This window comes from Centroberyx gerrardi, chromosome 3, assembly GCF_048128805.1.
Source record: "Centroberyx gerrardi isolate f3 chromosome 3, fCenGer3.hap1.cur.20231027, whole genome shotgun sequence".
NCBI classification, from domain to species: domain Eukaryota; kingdom Metazoa; phylum Chordata; class Actinopteri; order Beryciformes; family Berycidae; genus Centroberyx; species Centroberyx gerrardi.
Genome location: NC_135999.1, coordinates 14,473,544 through 14,492,903, shown reverse-complemented (window position 1 = coordinate 14,492,903; position 19,360 = coordinate 14,473,544). Strand labels below are relative to the sequence as shown.

The 19,360-nt window shown below is 42.6% G+C and overlaps 2 protein-coding genes across 6 annotated transcripts in view; one reads left to right on the top strand and one right to left on the bottom strand.

The window, feature by feature from the left end:
- lrba (LPS-responsive vesicle trafficking, beach and anchor containing) overlaps positions 1-19,360 on the top strand; it is a 193,755-nt gene that overhangs the window by 117,336 nt on the left and 57,059 nt on the right. For all 5 annotated transcript variants that reach the window (XM_078289964.1, XM_071923412.2, XM_071923411.2 and 2 more), the window contains 2 exons: positions 455-598; positions 2,566-2,702. In XM_078289964.1, coding sequence (XP_078146090.1) covers positions 455-598; positions 2,566-2,702 — 281 coding nt within the window. The remainder of the gene's footprint in view (positions 1-454; positions 599-2,565; positions 2,703-19,360) is intronic.
- mab21l2 (mab-21-like 2) lies at positions 4,093-5,947 on the bottom strand. The gene has a single exon (XM_071923401.2). The coding sequence runs from the start codon at positions 5,548-5,550 to the stop codon at positions 4,471-4,473; it is 1,080 nt and encodes a 359-aa protein (XP_071779502.1). The 5' UTR covers positions 5,551-5,947; the 3' UTR covers positions 4,093-4,470.

Below are 19,360 nucleotides of genomic sequence, written 5' to 3'. Positions count from 1 at the left end.
CCCGAAGGCTTATCTGTAGACTAATCCAAATTGTAACAATGTCACAACTGCCTCTTCTGTGTTTATAACTGTGTTAATAATACATGTCAAGGGTTACCCGGGATATTGCAAAGCCTGTTGGTGTTAACGTCTCTTTCGTCGTGATTTTACTGTTTGCATTGGTTATCGGTTATGATTAATCTGCTGAAATGTGTTGTTTCTGTAGTGAACTGAAATCTCAGTCGGGTCTTTAGTTTCAGTTAAGTGCAAAAAAAAAAAAAAAGGAAAAGAAAAATGCTCGAACCATGTGATCATTGAAACTTGGAATGCCGTCAAACTTTGCAATGAAATAGAGTCTAATATGTATTGTATATGCCTTTAATATGGCTCCGAAATTAATGTAGGTCTATAATTTATGATCTTGTGTCTATAATATGTTTTGGGTAAAATAAAAAAGACCCTTTCCCCCCTCCAGCTTCTGAGGAGGATATTCTCAAAGGCAAGCAGTCCATCAGAAGTCAAGCTCTGGGAAATCAAAACTCGGAGAGTGAGACGTTGTTGGACGGAGACGATGACACTCTGTCGTCCGTAGACGAGAAGGAGTTGGAGAACTTAACAGGTAAAGAAGCTCATCCTCTTCACGTCTCTCTCTCACTCCTCCTCCTTTCCTCTTTTCCCTTCATCCCACCCAAACAAAAAATCACTGTATTCCCTTAGCACTCATATTGCTTCTGTTGTACTGAACATTGACTTTATAGTGACCTTATACTTGGATTTTTTATCTCCTGTGGTATCACTATAATCTTTCCCATATGACCTTTTGCTGTGATTTCTGTATAAAATGTATACGTTTCGTTCTTTGACCTAATGGCAGGACGTGCTGGCTTTTGATGTGCAGGGAAAACGGCTTTCCAGCCTCCTAATGAGGGGGGATCACCTTCTTACTGCCCACCATTACCTCTGACAAGTCTTTTTCATTATGGCCCCAATGATCGCTTTAGCTTTGCATCTTCTCCTATATGCACTTGATAGGAGAGGGCGGGTGAAAACACACATCTTCAGCACTGCTAGGTCTGCTTCACAGGCTGTAGTCTAGGCCTGAAGCAAAGCACAGAACGCCATTATTTTTTATCCAGCAGCAGCCTGCATGGGAGATTATCCTGAATAGGGGCATTAGCCGATTCAAGAAAAGCAGCATGATATAAACCCATTGGCTGAAAAACTTCCCTGCAAAAGCCAATCCGCCCGATCCAACATGGCAGGCCCGCTCTTTAATTTGATCCAACTTCTGGTCGATTTATCCTGATTTGGTCAAACCTTTATTGCTGCTGATATCTCTGTTATTTAAATGACCCAAATTAAATATCATAGTCCGCTAATCGGATTGCACTATAATCCGCATTTTTTTTTATGTTCAGTGACAGCGCGCTCACCAGACTAAGCTGCATAAACGGGGCTCAGAGCGCTATTAAAATAACGCAATTGGATGACAATAGGATTAAACGCTGAATCCTGTCTAATAAAGTGACGTGTGTTGAGAGATAGAGTAGAAATTGTCGAGCGTGGTTCTCCTCGGCAGGAACCTCACCTTTCTCCTCTCTCAAGCAGCTGTCTGATTCAAGTGTAATTGAATGTGTTTGAGTGAATGAAAAAATGTTATTTCACCCCACGGATAACATGTTAATACTCGCGAGGACGGCGGGGAGAGAAATGAATATATCTGTTTATTCCATCCGTTTGCATGAGTGAGGGTGCTTAGGGAAATCAAGCCGGGCTGCGAGCCTCCTTTTCTCCAGCGCACATCTGCAGATACAAAGCCCCTGCATATGTTGCAGAGCCGGGCAGATCTTACACCCACAGCTCCCCAGAGCAGGGCTCTCATTGTCATACTGGCATAAATTAAGATTGATGAGAGATTAAACAGAGCTTCACCCACCAGCCCGCAATCAATGGATTCTGATGGACAGTCGATTCTATTTTCTGACAGATCTGCCTCAAAGGTTTCCAGTTTTGACGTTTTATTTTAGTGGGAGTGTTAAGTGTAGTGTGTTTTATTTTAGGGCAAAAGACCATAGGCATATAGACAGCCTATATTTTTGCATTTTCTTATATCTACACTAATCGACAAGTAGGCGTGTGGATTATAAGGAGAAAAACTACAGGCAATGTCTGACCTAGTCGTAATATCCTTGTCGTTTTAATATTGCCCCTTTAACATAGACATTATACAGCCATTAATTTGTGCATAAAAAATAAACACGTGTTAGCGTTATAGTTAATTTATGTCTTTATTTTCCATTCCTCTCACCCACTCAGCAACTTCCCCCTCATTAATTAACCGTGTCCAGGATTATAGGCCCGTAGCGTTTTGTTTCTTTTTTTTTCTTTATTTTTTTTCTGTGCCCTTTGCAGCCAAAGAGCCATCAAAGTCAGCGCTTTCCCTTGTTGAGTTTTATATGTTTACCTTTACACTGCTGGTGCTTTTTTTTTTAAAAAAAAAAGCTGCGTCTTTCTCGCATGGAGAGATGAGACGGGAGCGCAGTGCTTGTTCTCTGACCGGCCCTGTTCTCGGCGTGTGTCCTGCAGGTCCAGTAAACTTGAGCACCGGCGCGCAGCTGGTCGCTCCGGCCGCGGTGGTGAGAGGCACCCTGTCCATCACCGCCTCCGAGCTCTACTTCGAGGTGGATGAAGAAGAGCCCGGCTTCAAGGCCATCGATCCAAAGGTAAGACACAGGGACTTGAGCTCCATTGATCACGCCTCAAATTGTCACTTGTAAGCCACCCTCGGCTTTCCTAACCCTGGTAAATGCCATTAAGCCGGCTTTATCTCTGCATGGAACATGGACAGATATTTTAAATACCTTTTTTTTATTATTATTTTAAATAAGCAGCTGCTATTATCTTATATAGTTTGTCTCAACATGTGATAATCCTATAGCGAAGAGGAGCTTCAAGTCTTGTCAGCCTGTCTGTGGTTATGTTGTCATAACTGTATTTTAACTGGGAGGGAAAGAATCTCTTCCATTTTCTTCTGTAAAATATATTTTCTCCAATATTTTGATTTAACGTTTACAAAGCTATTGTCAGTCCACAGATTATGCATGTTTTACTTTTTGGTATTTATTTATATTTTTTACCTATAGGTATATTTTGTAAATTATTTTAAACCATATTCATAAGTAGACAATGTTGATTATTGTTTAATATGAATAATAAATTCAACCCATTATTTTGAATAAATGAACGACCAAACACATTTAGGAGAAAACTTAAAGCAAACGGCAAATGCATGAGGCCTTGTTGAGCACTGATCAACCCTATTACTGTCAACATGTCTGCAGCATGCAGCTTGTTATTTCACTGAGCCGATGTCATTTATGAGAACAACACTGAGAGCAATACTGTGCTCTAACTGAAGAAAAAACAGTGGCGTTTGGAATAAAATTCATAAACTTCACGTTAACTAGTTCTATAGTAGCAGACTGTTGACCTACAGGTGGTTGTGTGTTTGTTCACCTTGGTCTTCTCTTGTAATGTAACACTCCATGAAGTTAGCTTATTTGGATTAAAATAGATATATACAATTGTGTAATTATAGGGAAATAATCCTAATATAAAATTCTATTTGAATGGAATTATATATTAGATTTAATTCAAATAAACTTAACAATAGAGGAGTCATTATGCTACCTATACTGCACTAAAACAACTGAATTAATGAGGTTGAGGTTTCAGTTTTTGCTGTAGGCCCTCTTCTTTTGCTGCTTGTGAAAGAGAAGGCAATGCCAGCGTCGTGTTTTCTCTCCCAGGCCCATATGAATAACAGGCATGGCTTGATTTACATTCATGCGAAAATCTTGTTGAGCCTCTGAAGTACTGTAAAAATAACCTATGGGCTAAAAGTAGGCTCTGCGAGTTCCATGATGAGCAAATCTTTAACTTTTGCTAAAGCATTTTTCTACTTCCCTTTTCTAATGTTGACCACTCAGATAATGTTTTCTCTCACTGAAGTGAATAATTTAATGATTCTCTTCATCAAACAATTACAAAATGAAATGCAAGAGATTTGCCTGTCGTCTCAGCTGTCAAAACATGTCAAAACACAAGGCCAAGTTGTAATTTAATTTGCAACGTTTTATTAACATTTCATTTTAAGTCACATAATGAAAAATTTGAACTTGGCACGCTACATTTTATTCTTTCACTTAACGATTTTGTGCATATATTTAAATAAAAGTTTCTTCACTTTGTGAAAACATTTAAAACAAGACAACTAAAAGTTATTACATTTAGCTGAAAATGTACCTTCACTTTCTCTCTGGCAATGGCCCAATTGCTCCATATTGTAAAAAGGTTTTCTCGAAGTTTGCTCGCTTCATTATTTTGTTACTGATTTTTTCACATTGCTTGGAGAATCAGTTGGAGAATCACCTTTTCCTCCTCTTTGAAGTGTTATCCCAAATGTCTCTCGGCACTACTTCGACAGTCAAATTATAATTTGTCCAAACTTTTAGCATTGGTGAGGATTTCCCTCGCTAGTCTCCACGTCTGCTTGGCTGCAGCCTCCAGGGCTGAGTGAGGCTTTCCCTGAAACAAGTCCAAGTTTGGCAAGAAGTAATGGGGACATCTGCGACACTGCAGACAGGAGATGAGCTGCAGCAGGATGCCATTCAGTCGGTCTCCGAGGCAAGACTCGTCCCAGTCGGTCTCTCTCGGGTGTTTCTCACACTCGTACAGCAGCAGGGTCTTCATGTGGTAGTTGTTGAGCGGCTGTCCCGGCAGCTCCAGGTGACGGTCCCGCAGAGTCTTCAGGATGGACAGACATTTCTTCCTGCAGCCGGCCATCAGCAGCCTGTTCTCGGCCTCGCTGAACTGCAACACCCAGGCGTCGCTCTCAGCTGAGCTCTGCTTCCCCGTTAACGAGTAGCACTCTTTGGAGAGGAGGTTGAAACCCTCGGCTTTGACTTCGGCTACCCGGTTAGGACCGGGCCAGGGGATGTGGGGCATGGGCCACTGAGCTGCGCTCCTAGGCCAAATCCCAGTGCACTTGAACGCGGGGGTGATCTGCACCACATACCTCTCCCTGATCCGTAGTTTGACCTCGCTGGTGTCCGCTACCATTTTAACCACGTCACGGTAGCTGCATTTATCCACGGCCTGCGCTACCAGAGTCTGAAACCTGGAGCGGATCTTTCTGGCTGATAGGTAGCCCGAGGCGGTGATGAACTCGACCCACAGCGACATGCTCCTTTTTCGGCCGTCACTCAGCTTCAGCACCGCGCAGCCGGGCAAGGAGCCGTCGTCCACAAAGTTGAACACCCCCATTTGGTTGAGGTAAAGCACCACCTCAAACTCATTGGGGGCGATGACCTCCATCCCCTCATAGCGCGCCTCTATCTCACTGAGGGAGCTGATAAAACGGGGCTCCTGCACTTCCACCTCTTTCAGGACATCCGACACCACTTTACAAACCTCCCTGATGGTCTTCGCAATGGCCGCTTTGCGAGTTTGGCATCTCTCGTTGTAATATTTGTTTAGCTGGTAAACCAGCTTTGCCTGCGTCGCAATCATGTTTGGGCAGAGGTCCGGGCTGTACACCGGAGAGTCGCAGTAGGTTGACGGATCCAATGCTTACCGGTAAAGCCAGAGGCAAATGCTTCCCCGTGCAGTAAAAATAATCAAAGTTTTTTTTTTTTTTTGCTTTACAGCGGATGGACGTCAGTGTAAGGAGGAGGAAACGGATAGGGATGCAACGTAATAGGCTACTAAATATCAGTCCAACTCATATGCACTTCCAGTACGGCTAAGTAGATTCAGATTCAGGTTACCGGTTACCATCCGTGTCCTGGGCTGCAGACGCTAAAGGCTAAAAGACCGTCTGTGACCACTCATCTCTTCTTGCGCACGAAAACTGTTATTCTCTCCTCTGTCCCCCGCTCACTTTCGTCCACACTCAGCTGTGTGAGCTGGACTTGTGTAGTTTATGAATGGTTCCCTTAGCAAGAGTGAAAGGGGTCGGGCTTCTCCTCCTGCAATCATCTGCAGAGCTGTCAGTGCGGGCAGCCAATCAGAGCAGCCAGAGACAGACAGTCCTGCAGCAGAGGCATCCAGTCCGCCTCTCCAGCATCTGGGCGCACGGAGCTGCCCGCTGCTCCCAGGTCGACACAGGGAAAGATAAACCTACATTTATACAGACTGCAGCCAGTGTGCACTCTCCAGGTTAGAAGTAAAGCATATTTCCCCCCCCCCCCCAAGACAATTGTTTTTCTTTGCCTGCAATTTCGCCCTGTGCGTAACGAGGATTGGGAAATTGAGAGTGGGCACAGTGTGACTCGGGTCTGTGACAGCTTTTAACTTTAGACCTGCTTGTGTTCTGCAGATAAGTCTCGCTCTTTCTCCCTGTTTTAACAGAATGTGTTTCTTCGTGTTTTCCTCCCGTTTGAAGGGCATAGAAATTGCAGTATTTTCCCCCATTGACGACAAGTTTTATTTATTCGTATTGCATTGCCTTCATGTTTCATAGCATTCTCGTACCCCACTTTTATCCTCAAACAATTGTAGTGTGTATTGGGCTAACTCTTGAAATCATGTAGCCTATGTTACTGGCGTTTAGACTAACTGTGTTTTTATGCTTTTTGCTTTATAAGCACCAAAAAATGAAATATCGTGACACTGAAGGCAATGGTAGGCTAGAGCCTAAATAGCATATCTCACGAGACCAATTGATTCAGCAAGCACAATATTTGTGAATGAAATTAAAACTGAGTAGAAAACTCAAACACCTGTTTATATTGTTATGTTTTAAATAATCCTCTTCCCATTTGGGATCAGTTTCCAATTGTTTTTTATTCTGGGCTGATAAGTCGCCCAGCGATAGGATTTATATATGTTATATCCATATTAAATTTTATCTCTTTCAAACTATCGGGGAATCTTTTATGCTGTTGGGTATTTTGCAATTATAATTCGTTTATATACATTTTAAGTGTGAAGGCGTATAGTGCACCTGCAGCTTAGGCTCAGAAAAACTCGAATTAGATTGGCCAAGACTAATAGGCTAATTGAAATCGTGAGACGGTTTGAGGTTACTGTCATCCACTTGATTAACATTTTTAACTTACTAATTAATTTGATTTGATTAAACGTTTCCTATATTATTTACACAGTGGGGTTTTTTTATGAATAAAATGGTATCCGCGGTTTCCCTCAAACTCAGGCGTTAATGCGCCCATCGGTTTATCGCCGTGAACCTTGTCCATCCTGAATAATTGAAGTCGGGGTCTCTCTGAGGTTGTAATTGAAGTCCCCTTGTCACCTCGGACTTCATGTTGCAGGACTTAAGAAGCCGTCACTTGCTCCCGGAGACAAGGGGCTGGAGTGTGAGACATATTCACACACATTTAGCCTAAAGCATGATGGAAAAATAAAAGCACGCAATGAAGTTTTTTGCGAAGTATTGGTGTATCTGTGCGCCCCTCGCACCCGGTGTCTCCCGGTGTCTCCCGGTGCTGTTTTACCTCGAGTTAATGAGGTCGCGGTCATTTGGCGTTTGACGTTAAATACAGAGAGTTAACTGGATATTCTGTGCGTTTGTCATATGTCCGCTCTTTCGAGGCTTTACGGTTTCAGTTTTAAAAGTTTTAATTTCAAAACGTAGCTTTTTTGAACAGTTGACAAAACCTCTTTGCACGTGCCAGCTGTAGCCCGGGTCCCCTCCGTTTTACAGGAATTGAATTATGGACACAAGTTTTCAATATAGTCCAAACGTTCCCCTGTAATCTCTGAAGATATGTTACAGTAATAATCAGAGAACATTACTGAATCCAAATAGCAAAGTTGTAATACATTGAGAACATGTTTTGTGTGAAATGTTGATGACAGACGACAAGGCCTACTGTATAAGCAGCCTGCACAGACATTATGCATAATGGAAAATGTCGGTACAGCACTACTTACAGTATTTGTTTGCAGTCCATGTTAGGCTGCATAGCCTACCTTGCTAAATCTAATTTCAAAGGAGACAAAACAATACAACAACAATAGATGGCAGTTTATTCTTAAGTTTTATGGAAAGAAAATGTTAACTTTTATATTTAGAATGAACACATAAAACCTCTGAATAAGTAGAAGTTTTAATTCTTGCTACAAAAATAGTATAGCATGATGCAGAATATTGATTCAGCAATACCTTCCAGCAACTTATTTACTAAAATGAATTAGCCAACTGTGCAAAGGATTCTAAAATAAGCCGCAAAAAAATTCAGAAAAGGCGAAGATTAATGAGCCCCCCCTTGCAACTGGCACATCCTCTGGACTTCATCATGTAGCCTTTTTCCTCAAGTGGTGATGAGGCTTTGGGGAGTGGAAGGTGCCTTGTGATTAAGTTTGCAGAATTTAACCATTTAGTTCAGTCTGGAAGGAGCTGTGAACCTGCTGGATGTCTGAGCTCAAGTCAATGAGAACAAATAACCTCCTGCATTCATAAAGTAAAATGCATGAGTTTACACACCTCTTTGTTGCTTTACTTGGGATCACAAACAGCTTATTTGTTTGATCTAGGTCACAGGCAGTGAATTGCGGCACATAAATTATATGTTATACATTTTAATTAAATAGTGGGTGAATATTTTGCACCATTTGCATTAACATTGAATTAGCAGGGCTTGCCACCCCACCTAGAAGAGCCACTGGTCTCAGTGGAGAGTTTTAGTGTCACATTCAGAGCAGTGTCATCCCTACCAAGAACAAAAATTCAAGGGGAGACATTACTGAGAAGCATTTGGTAGTGTGTCATGACATTTGGATTTTATGTAGAAGTTAACATAATAAAAAGATTGGCTGTGAGCTTTTAAATGAATACGCAACTTCCATTTGGGTATGTTTCCCAGAACTGCTAGGACAGAGAAAGGCTGTGGCAACACAATCTACAGTCGACCTAGCAGCTACCTTGATTTATTGTGAAGTTTTAAGAAATGCTAAACTGTTGAGATTTGGCATTCCTTCCCTGTGCATCATACCCGAGTGAAGGAATAGTCATCCTAATGTAGCCTTGGAATTTCAGAGATCGAAAAAGACAGAAAGAGAGAGAAATAAATGAGAAAAAAATGTCTGGGTGTTTGATTTCAGTGCGACTGTTTATTATCAAGCACAAAGGTCCAGAGAGATTAATGGACACTACTTGGAGTGCAAGTGTCCAAATATTATGAAGGACACGCTAACTGCAGCTTAATGAAATATATGGCGACAGTAAGAATGGCTTTTAAAGACATTATGAATCCATTCTGACCCATGCATCCAACCATATATTCTTGAGAAACCATGTTCTGTTCCATATTTTTACAACGTAAAAGGTAATGGATGGATTGGAATGGATTTCATTAACTCTTTCTCTTTTGGCAGTTGATTTTGGAAGGTATTTGTTAGTCATAGCTCTGAATGTTCAGAGTTCACCTTAAGGGTGTGTGTGCCTACGTGTGTGTGTGTGTGTATGTGTGTACACGGTCTTTTCTGTGTGTACGCACAGATCTCAATAACCTAAATATATTGTTATTTATTTATTATAGTATTATTAGTATTTTTTTGCGCAGAGTAAAAAACATGCACATGATCCCAATCTTAAGGTGCCAGACAGAAGCAAAGCTGGAAGCAACTTTTGGAGCCGTGGACTCTACTTTTGTGCCATTTTTTTTTTATCCCAGATAGTCAGGGTATGTATGGATTTAAATGTAAATAAAGGGACCTGATTTATGAGGTTATGTGGGTACAGAGGATATCATCAGTCCTCCAACAGAGGAAAACCAGCAGCTTCAGAGGCTACCAGGAACTTTTTTTTTTTTTTTTCCTACTTCTGCGTGTTCTTTATCTCCTGAAAACATCCAGAATTATCTGTGGTTCCTAAAGAGCTTTCCCCTGGTTTATATTGACTGGAGAAAAGACCAGGGGCCTGGCAGAGAGCTCTTTGATCTGAGCCTGTGTGACGACTCCACATTGATCCCCTCACCGGCACACAACAGTGTCCATGCCTCTGCAAATCTCTGCCAGCTGATGAGTACCTTGCTGCTTCTCATTCCTTTTCTCTCCCTCTGTCTTTTCTCTCTCTGTATCTTTCCTACCCTCCCAGCCTTACTCTGCCTGTCTGTCTCTCTTAACCCTCTCACTCACTATCTCTTCTTTTCCCTCACCCCAGCTAGAGAGCTACCAGATTACTCTGAGTAGCCCCAGGTGGCTGGCTACTGTGTATACAACACTGCACTGTTTTTATAGCACAGTTTACAATGAATGTAACTCCTTCCAAGACACCATTTGCCAAAGGACACATATTCAGCCCCTTGTATGAGGATCTTTTAATGAATGGCATGCCAAATGTTTGTAGTGAAATTGAATTTAAGTCAAAATTGAACATAATTTGTAGGTACTCTGGTTTATCTGCTTGTTGAATCTTTCAAGTATATACCTACACAAACAAACAAATACAGTTAGTGCATAATAAAGTATTACTCTCCCCAAGTGATTTACAGCTAAATGATCTACAATCAAATTAACAGAGACCTCGGCCCATGTGATGTCTATATATTATGTCTGGATTCATTCAGATGTTACCATGTTATGGCCTGGTATGAATAGTGGAGATATTTGAAGAAGAACATCTGACAAACTGAATAGCCTTAGGTCAGTGAACATATTAGAATAAATTGGGTTTGTTTTACAATCGCTGGATGTAAATAAAGAACACAAAGTTGAGTTCAGAGGCTCTTTGGCGGTGAGAGAGAAAAAATGTGCAACAGTTTTACTCCTATGTCTGCTTGAGTTAGTGCGCTTTGTACTTCCAAGTGAATGATAAGGGAGGGGGATGTCAGCGCTAGGCATTTTTAGTGTGAGTGTTCCTTTTTTCTCCCTTTTTTTTTTCTCTGGAAACATGATAGGTGCAGGGAAAGTGGCTCAGCGGCTCACTTACAAAACATACACACATACACACACACACGTGAAGAGAGAGTGTGAATTTTCGATGCTCTTGTTCACACATTTTGTCGCTGTCTTCCAAGCCCGGATGGACCCAGCTGCTCCCTCGATAGAAGGCCCAAAGAAAATCATCCCAGGCTACTAATTGCTTGGCAGGCCTCTGCATCTGCTCTGCAGATAGCAAAACTGATGATGAAGTCATGGAGCAGATGTGTGAGTGTGTTTGCCTGTGTGTGTGCCTGCGTGTGCGTGTGTGTTTAGTAGCACCCTCTCTGTGTTTAGACACAAGCCATCAATATTGCATGTGGAGTTATTGTTGCATAGCCACTCCTGGCGACTCCTAATATTACATGAATGAGGAAGTGAAATGGCTCTCCTTCCAGCTGATTGGTTAAAAGAATGTCAGCACAAACCTGATTGGAGGATCTCCGCAACCCTCCCTCAGAGCCCCATTGCAATCAGGGTGTAATACAGACTGTATTTATGGAGCATTTGTTAACTGTTTGACAAATGTTATTGGAAAAGTGAATAAAAATGTCACCGAAAATGGGCCAGACATGCATGCAAAAACAAATATAACTGAATTGAATTAAGTCGTAGAAAAAATAGACATGCAGATAAATACTCAGTTAATATTACATCCTGATGTTTGTTCAACAAGCCGTTTTCATTGGAATAGGAAGGCATAGCTAAATGATTGTGAATGAGCATGCCATACCACTACCTGCAGTTAACATTATGATACAATGATATATAAATTGCAGTATTTTGTATTGATACGCTGTAATTTTCACAATACTGGCACTTGACTTGAAATGGCATGTTATTTTTACCACACACTACCACCCCAGTCTGTTTGGTAGTGTATGCAAACTTACTCTGGTAACACAAAAACGTGACTATTTTAGTTCACAGACTAAACAGATCTGCTTCAGTGCTGCTGTGCCTGATTCCTACAAACATCCACTCCATGTTCCCAACAAGCTTCAGTCAAGGGCCACTAAATTTTTTCGTTAAAGGTCAGTGTCCCACCTTGGACTATGCACTGATGAAACCCCTATTGAGAAGACCATTGGTAACTCTAATTGGTGGGGTGGTGACAGCTACCCAGGGTTTGCTGGAGTGGCTGAATAGATGGGCACTCAGTCAAAGAAAACCACCCTGGTGTTATGTCGCGACCAGTTCCATATCGTTAAGCTGTCCCCAAAGTGTCAAACTACTGGGACTGCACCCCTCCCCTCCCGTTTGCTCCGCCAACCTCTCATGGTCGCCAGGGACGACCTTCGGCTGCAGCTGCCAATCAGAAAGAGCCATGGCAGCAAGGGGCCTCTGAGAGAGGACCCTATTGATTTTCCAGTTAGAGCCTAAGTAGTGTGTGCTATAGGACTAACGGACAGCCCAAGCAGGTATGTCATTATCAATGAGCCCAGGGAAACAGATCCCTTCACTCGCACTCATTCATATTGGCCTCCTCCCCTCCCTCGTTCCCTCCCTCCATCTTTCCTTCATGCCATTCCTCCATCCATTCCCTCCACTCTCTCCGTCTGCTCTGACAGAGTGCATCCTAGGATGGTCAATAAATCGCTCAGGCACACCGCGACAAGGACTGGCAGAGTGATGGGTTTGGATGACCTTCTTTCTCTCTTTCCTCTCTTTCTTTCACTCTTGTTCTCAGTGTCTGCCCCTCCCTGCTTTCCAAGTAATTATAGCACCTGGAAGGCATTAAACGTTTCCTTACCAGAGACAGACTCATTATCATCACAGCCGTCATGTGCGCCTCTCCGCTTTCCCCACCTTCTTCTTCCCCCAGCTCTCTCTTCGTCCTCAACATTCAGGGTCTCCTCTCAGTTTAATCTCACCCGCCGTTCCCTTGTGGCACACTTTGGCTCATCCGCTCATCAGGAAACCCAATTATTATCATACAGCTCCCTCGTTTTGCCTCGCTGCTTGTGTCAAGTCACTGTCCGCGCTTTGAGAGCTGCTCAACATAAAGACACGTGCAAACAATTAGGAATGATTTGAGCCAATTAGGAGAGATAAGGCCAAATAAATGTTTTAAGCTTCCTGAAGTGTATTTCTGCTCCCCAGCAGAGCCGTAAAGAGCTACCTTGTCGACTATCCTTTCTCTCTCTCTCTCTCTCTCTCTCTCTCTCTCTCTCTCTCTCTCTCTCTCTCTCTCTCTCTCTCTCTCTCTCTCTCTCTCTCTCTCTCTCTCTCTCTCTGTCTCTCTCTGTCTCTCTCTGTCTCTCTGTTCCTCTGGCTCACAGACATGTTCCACCTCCATTTTCTCTCCCTTATCAGTCTCAACCCACATCAATGGTTGCGATACATTCTTTCAAAGCTCACTCCAGTTGTTTGAGTGAGGTTATATCAACGATGATGAACTCATTCTTTAGGGATGAGGTCAGCCATCCCTTGGCCTCATGTGAAGAGTTCAAGAGAGCTGGAGGAAGACTTGTTAATGATGGGTTTTAAAGTTATGTAGAACCTGAGATACTGGCTCCTGATGTTTATGGCCCATATCTGAGGTCGTCATTTTTCCGTCAGTCATCTTATTGCCATTGCTGAATTTTGACCCTAGTCTGTCTGTGAGATCAAGGCCTTTATATGACCAATGCTCAAGAAGCTTTCTCTGTTATTGTTCATATCATTTGTTTATCTGTCTGATCAAATCACTATCCCAATGAAAATGTTTGGTATTTGTGTCCTGGAGTTGATCCTGAATTTGCAATCCTAATAAGAGTAGGAGATATGTGAGTAATTTTTGATTTGCTGATGAGGAGATGTAAATGGTTGAGATGTTTGTGCAAAGCAAGCTGATGAACCTCTGACTTGCAGCGAGTGGTAACCAGGCAGGACAGGTCAGGGGAAGATGATTGCCACTTGGTGATCACATAAGGAACCATTAGACACAGTGTCATCCCCCCAGCTAATGATGACTAATGTCTCCCTTCCCATCGCTCTTTTCTCATTCTGTCTGTTTGGACCAAGATACACACACAAACACACACACACACACACACACACACACTAAATGGTTGTGCACACGGGTATACACACACAAACACTACGACCACAGCCACACTCAAACAACTACCCCTCCTCTTTTCACAAATAAACATGCTTGACCACTCTCATCCCCCCACTGGTGACCTGACTTTGGACCTTAACACAACCACAACCCACTGTGGACCAGACCTGGCTCGCACTTAACCAAGCACCTCCAGACAAAGAGCCACCACCCCCTCTCTGCACCTGAGCCTAGCCCCTCCATCATGCTCCATCTTTGGATTTGACTGGACCACAGTCAGGGGGCAGGTGCCTCCCCTCCCTTCCTTTGATTGATCCCCTCTCTCCATCATTTATTCCCTTCGGCTGCCCCTGACACATGTGTCAAAGACAACACACCAGCCTGATGGATAGGCCTGTTTATGGATGCCAGTCTGCCTGGTAGGCTACTGATATTACAATCAGCACCTGTGTACCTGCTGTTCACACAAGGCTTTGTTATTCAGCTGAGGTCAGGGAGACACCGGGCTCCGATTGAAAGATCGATGTCCAGGGCCCCGCAGATTGGAAATTGGAATTGTAAATTTGGTCATGTTTTGTCAGACAGCGCTGTGCTCCATTTCCGATGATAAAACTAGGTCCATATGAGGTAGAAAGTGAATAAATGTCTCTGTTTTTGAGCTTCCCATGACTTATATTTCTAATCTCAGAACACCTCACAAATCCAAAGGCAAAATGACTAGGACATAACAGTCATTATAGTCGTTAATTACCTAAAACAAATCAAGACGGATTTTGAGGAGCTGTATTCATTTTTATGAGGTAAGATGATAGCTTTGTTGTGCACTCGCTGTAAGGATATCTTATGTGGCTGAAAGCAGAATGTTACATTGCTGACTTCTCGTGCCTCCACTGCCATTATAGTTAATGACCCATCCAGTCTGGTTGAAATGGCACATCCATAGGGACAGACTGCAGATTACTTACTCATCCAAGGCTCCTTTATAGGGGACAAGAGGAGCTTTACTCCTACCCTGTAGTGGAAAGATAGTAAAAACAAATGCAATATGAATACAATAACAATAAACAGAGTAGCTGTCATACTGTAGACTGAAATCAGAAGATTAATTATATATGGTTGCAGTGACCTCCCTATCCACTGTCTGTTCATCTTTTTTTTCCTTACCATCTCAACAAAAACATAATGCATATCCCCCTTTTGTAGCACATCTAGTCATTTACATATTCTGTTTAATGGCTTGAGTAAAATTTGTTTCACACCGGTAATCACAGTCATATTTAATCAATATTGTAAAATGGAATGCTGGGTCCAAGTTAAATTACGTTACATATTCAAATTCCAGTAACTGTATTCCATGGTTGGTTGGTTCTGTTAAAAGAGGAAACTCAACTCTACAAGCAGAGATAGACATCTAAGCACTTCCAAGTGACTCTTGTCTCACTCATTTTAATTACACCATAACTTATCTGCCTCCAGAGTATGGAGGGTATCTACCCTGTTATAGTGATAACTCTTAAAATGCTTGTCACTGATAACCTATAGCTCCAATTGAGTCACCTTCAGATTCTCAAATATTCCCCACAGGCTTCCTTTCATTGAAGAGCTATTCTCTCCATCCTCTTTCCCCCTATCCCTCCTTCAGACAACCAACCGCAAATTCCCCAAGAGGGGTCTACTTTTCACCCCACACCCACTTAAGCTGGCGACAATAGCCGGATTAGAGAAGAATTTACTTCACCGAAGCTCGGCAGCAACCCTAAAAATGGCCCATCCATCACAAAATAGCAAAACGCGAGATTGAGGGAAAGCGGGGAGAATGCGATAGGAGCCGGTCAGCGATCTTAACCTGTCTGATGTTTGCCATGGCAGCTTATAGGGAAATGAGGGGGACAATGCCATTGAGTCTTTAACAACTCCAGAGCTTCAGTGCTGGCTCAGGGCTGTCTCCCTGATTTTCTCAACATTGCTGAAAAGCATACACCTTTTTCTTCTCCTTTCCTGATGTGCAAGTGTTTACTGTTGAGCTTGACAAATCAAGGAATGTATTTGAGTTCTTTCACTCCCATCTGAACAGGTGCCCAGCAATGCCACAGCAGTCTCACATCAAGCTGCTGGTACAAGAGTGACATTGTATGCATTTTGTATACACTAAAAAAAATACCTAATGTAATGTTAATCTTTTTTATTGAAGATATGTCTTTGTCTATTATTGCAGTCCAAATCAAGAGTAGTATAAAGTTAATTCCAACCAATTCTGTTCCAGGTGCACTATGTGAAACTATACAGTGACTTTTCTTTAGTGCACTGTACAAAACCAAGTTAGTATCAGAGTGTCAATTTTGGGACTATATCAAGTATGTAGATAGAATATTGTAGCATGGTAATGCAAAGGTAGCAGGTAGAGAGAGCAAAGAGAGAATCTCCTCAATTTGTGCATGTCTGCAGCATTTCACGCTCCTCTTCCCTTCACTTATGCAGCCTTATCCCTTCTTTATTCCTCATCACCCCTGAGCCACCAACTCTGCCCTTTGCGGCCCCCAAGGTTAAAACGCCTAAGTCTAAACTGTGAGGTGGGGAAAAAGAAACTGCTGGCCTTGAATAGAGTTTGAAAGAGGAGGGGCTGTTTTATGCCCTCTGGCATCCCTGATCGCTATCTCTGAGTAATTACCCAAAGAAATAACACTTTACTTCCTTGTTGGAAAGACTCAGAGAAATGTCACATTGACCTATTTACTGAGTCGATGACTTATGGTATTTTCAGTTATGAAGCCCTTGTTCATGTGTATTCCTACTGCTGCCACCATTAGCGTTTACCCCTGCCACTTTGGTATCTTATTATCCGCCACGTCCCTCCTGAGGCTTTTGTCCTCACAGCCTTTGCACAAAGGCTAAATGTTTAATGAGTTAATGCGCTAAAGGCTTCACTTCTCTACCAATTAACCCTGAGACCACTGCAGCATTTCCCTAAATCCACAGAAGACTTTTTTTTTTTTTGTTCCCACTTCAAAAAGGCTAAGCACCCAAGAAAGGGAGAAGAGAAAAGGCTAACCTGTTAGCAAACAGTGAAGAGGGCCAGAAAGGGTTTAATCCTTATTAGGCTAAATTCAGACTAAGTGCCCCAAAAGATCCTTTCAAAGGGGACTTTCTTTAGAGAGTGCAAACTCTAACTTGGTAACGTTTGGCCTGAATGCTTTGAGCCTTTAGGCCTCATAACTTTACACTCAGTGCAAGCTGGGCCTGTTTATTTTGCTTTAATTCTCTCACACTCCAGCGGCTTCTTAGCTGTGTTTATTTTTTTTGACCTTGTAGTTTGTTTTACTTCCCTCGAGGCAAATAGACCTCTATGTGTGACCAGTGATTACGTCTTGAATTAGTTACATGACGGTAGAACAACTGTGCCTATCAATCATTGGTTGACAGAAATTCATTGTTGTCAATATATGTAGTCTATATTCTGTAAGAATTGTCTATGATCTTTCTTATGCACAAACCCTTATATAGTTTGACTCCTTATAAATTCAGCTACCAATTATATTATTTGTTGTAGTGCTCTCTTAATTCAGTTTCCTAATTCTGTAGGGTGTGGCGACCTGGCTGCAGATTGGTAATCACAGAGAACATGGCTAGACAGCGATAGTGACATGGCTAGTTGGATAATGCATACTTTTATGGAGTCACACAGGCTAGAGGCTGCTGGAGTGTGAAAGTAGGGTCATGTGATTGCACTGTCTGAAGGTCTTATGATTCCAAGTTCTTATGTTGAGGGAACATTGTTTTGAAGTACCCACTTTACCCCCAGCCCACCCACCCAACTCCTACCCACCACCTTCCACCCTTGATTCTCTGTAGTTTGTCTCTCTAATGGAGTACATCGCTCTCTCAAGGCATCGTTACACTTAAAAACATGTCAACACATCTTTCTTCCTCTCTTTACAACACCTACAGTAGTCTCACTTTCCCCTTCTTCTCCCTCTATCTTTTTTTTCTTCTGGGTATCACTCAATCTCAAAAACAAAATCTGTCTTAATTGGCTCCAGAGGGCTCCGGGAGGCTTTATGTCAATGATGACAACGGTCCTGATTGGTCCAGAGGCACAGGCAACCAACAGACCCTCGTTAGTGTGTCCGGGCCCTTTGCCTGCTCGTTAGTCCGATGAACTCATTTACTGATGGGGGCTGACAAGGCCTGGTTTACCAGCGTGGAACAGAGGATGGGGGTTGAGGGGGGAGGGAGCGAGGAAGGATATGGGTAAGGAACAGGGAGGGCAGAGCTGAGGGGAACAGGATTGTAACAGTTATAAGCTGAAGTCTATGTGTAGATGCGCCAGATGAGAGTATCAAAAAGCCCTTAAATGTCAGCTTGTGTTAGCCTATGCTTTCATTTTCCTTTGCTGCTACAGTAAAAGCTGAGAGTGTTGCGGGGTTGGCGTCTCAGACCAGTGAAACTCTGGTTATCATGGATGGTTTGATTCTATGGTCAGTGAAGTGAGGAAGAGTAGCAGAAAATACGGCTGTGATGTAGCTTGGTATATGTGGTGGGTTACTGTGTATTTGTCCTTTAAGTGGTGTTCTAATAAGCATTTGGGAGGGCTGGTTTTATTACAAAAGTCTTGGGTGTCTGCAACATCAGTCTCATGTATGCATATAAAAGTCATTTGATAAGGCGTTTACAGCCAGAGGGCTGTGTGTGTGTGTGTGTGTGTGTGTGTGTGTGTGTGTGTGTGTGTGTGTGTGTGTGGAGTAGTTGGGGGGAGGGGGGGGAGGGGTGGCTTTTGGGAAATGCAAAGCAAAAAGCAATTCTACACGCTGATAAGTCCACAGGTTTTTTTTTCAGCTATGAATTCTATCAAGTTCTCCCAATACCGCATGTCCCTCGTCTCTGTTTTGATGTTGATGGATCACCTCTCTTCCTCCCGCTCATTAATTTCATCACCTTATCTCCCACACCACTTCATTTGACCAAAAGGTAATAATAAATCCCTCATCCATTATCCTTTAACCGAGGCGCTCATGCGGAAATGCTTAATAACAGGCAACAAATTGAACTTCAATCACCTCATTTTCCTTCAAAGATGCACAGCACATTTAACCAAATGGCAAAATATGCATATAGCACTTACTCTTACACCTCAATCCAATTGTGTACCGCTTTAAACATTTCATATACAAAAACCACTACTGGTGTTGTAATGTGACTTTTTTCATGTTTTCTTGTGCAACAGGGATTTTATTAGTAATGGGCAGTGTTTCCTCTCCTCTTCAACTCGAGGGCCTTATCAGCCCAAAAACACACACACGCCTAGCCGGCCCGACAGCGAAGGCAGTTGAGAGCCTCATCTATCTTGAACCACACTACTGATAGTCGGTCTGTTGCCCCCCTTCATTTAGTGCA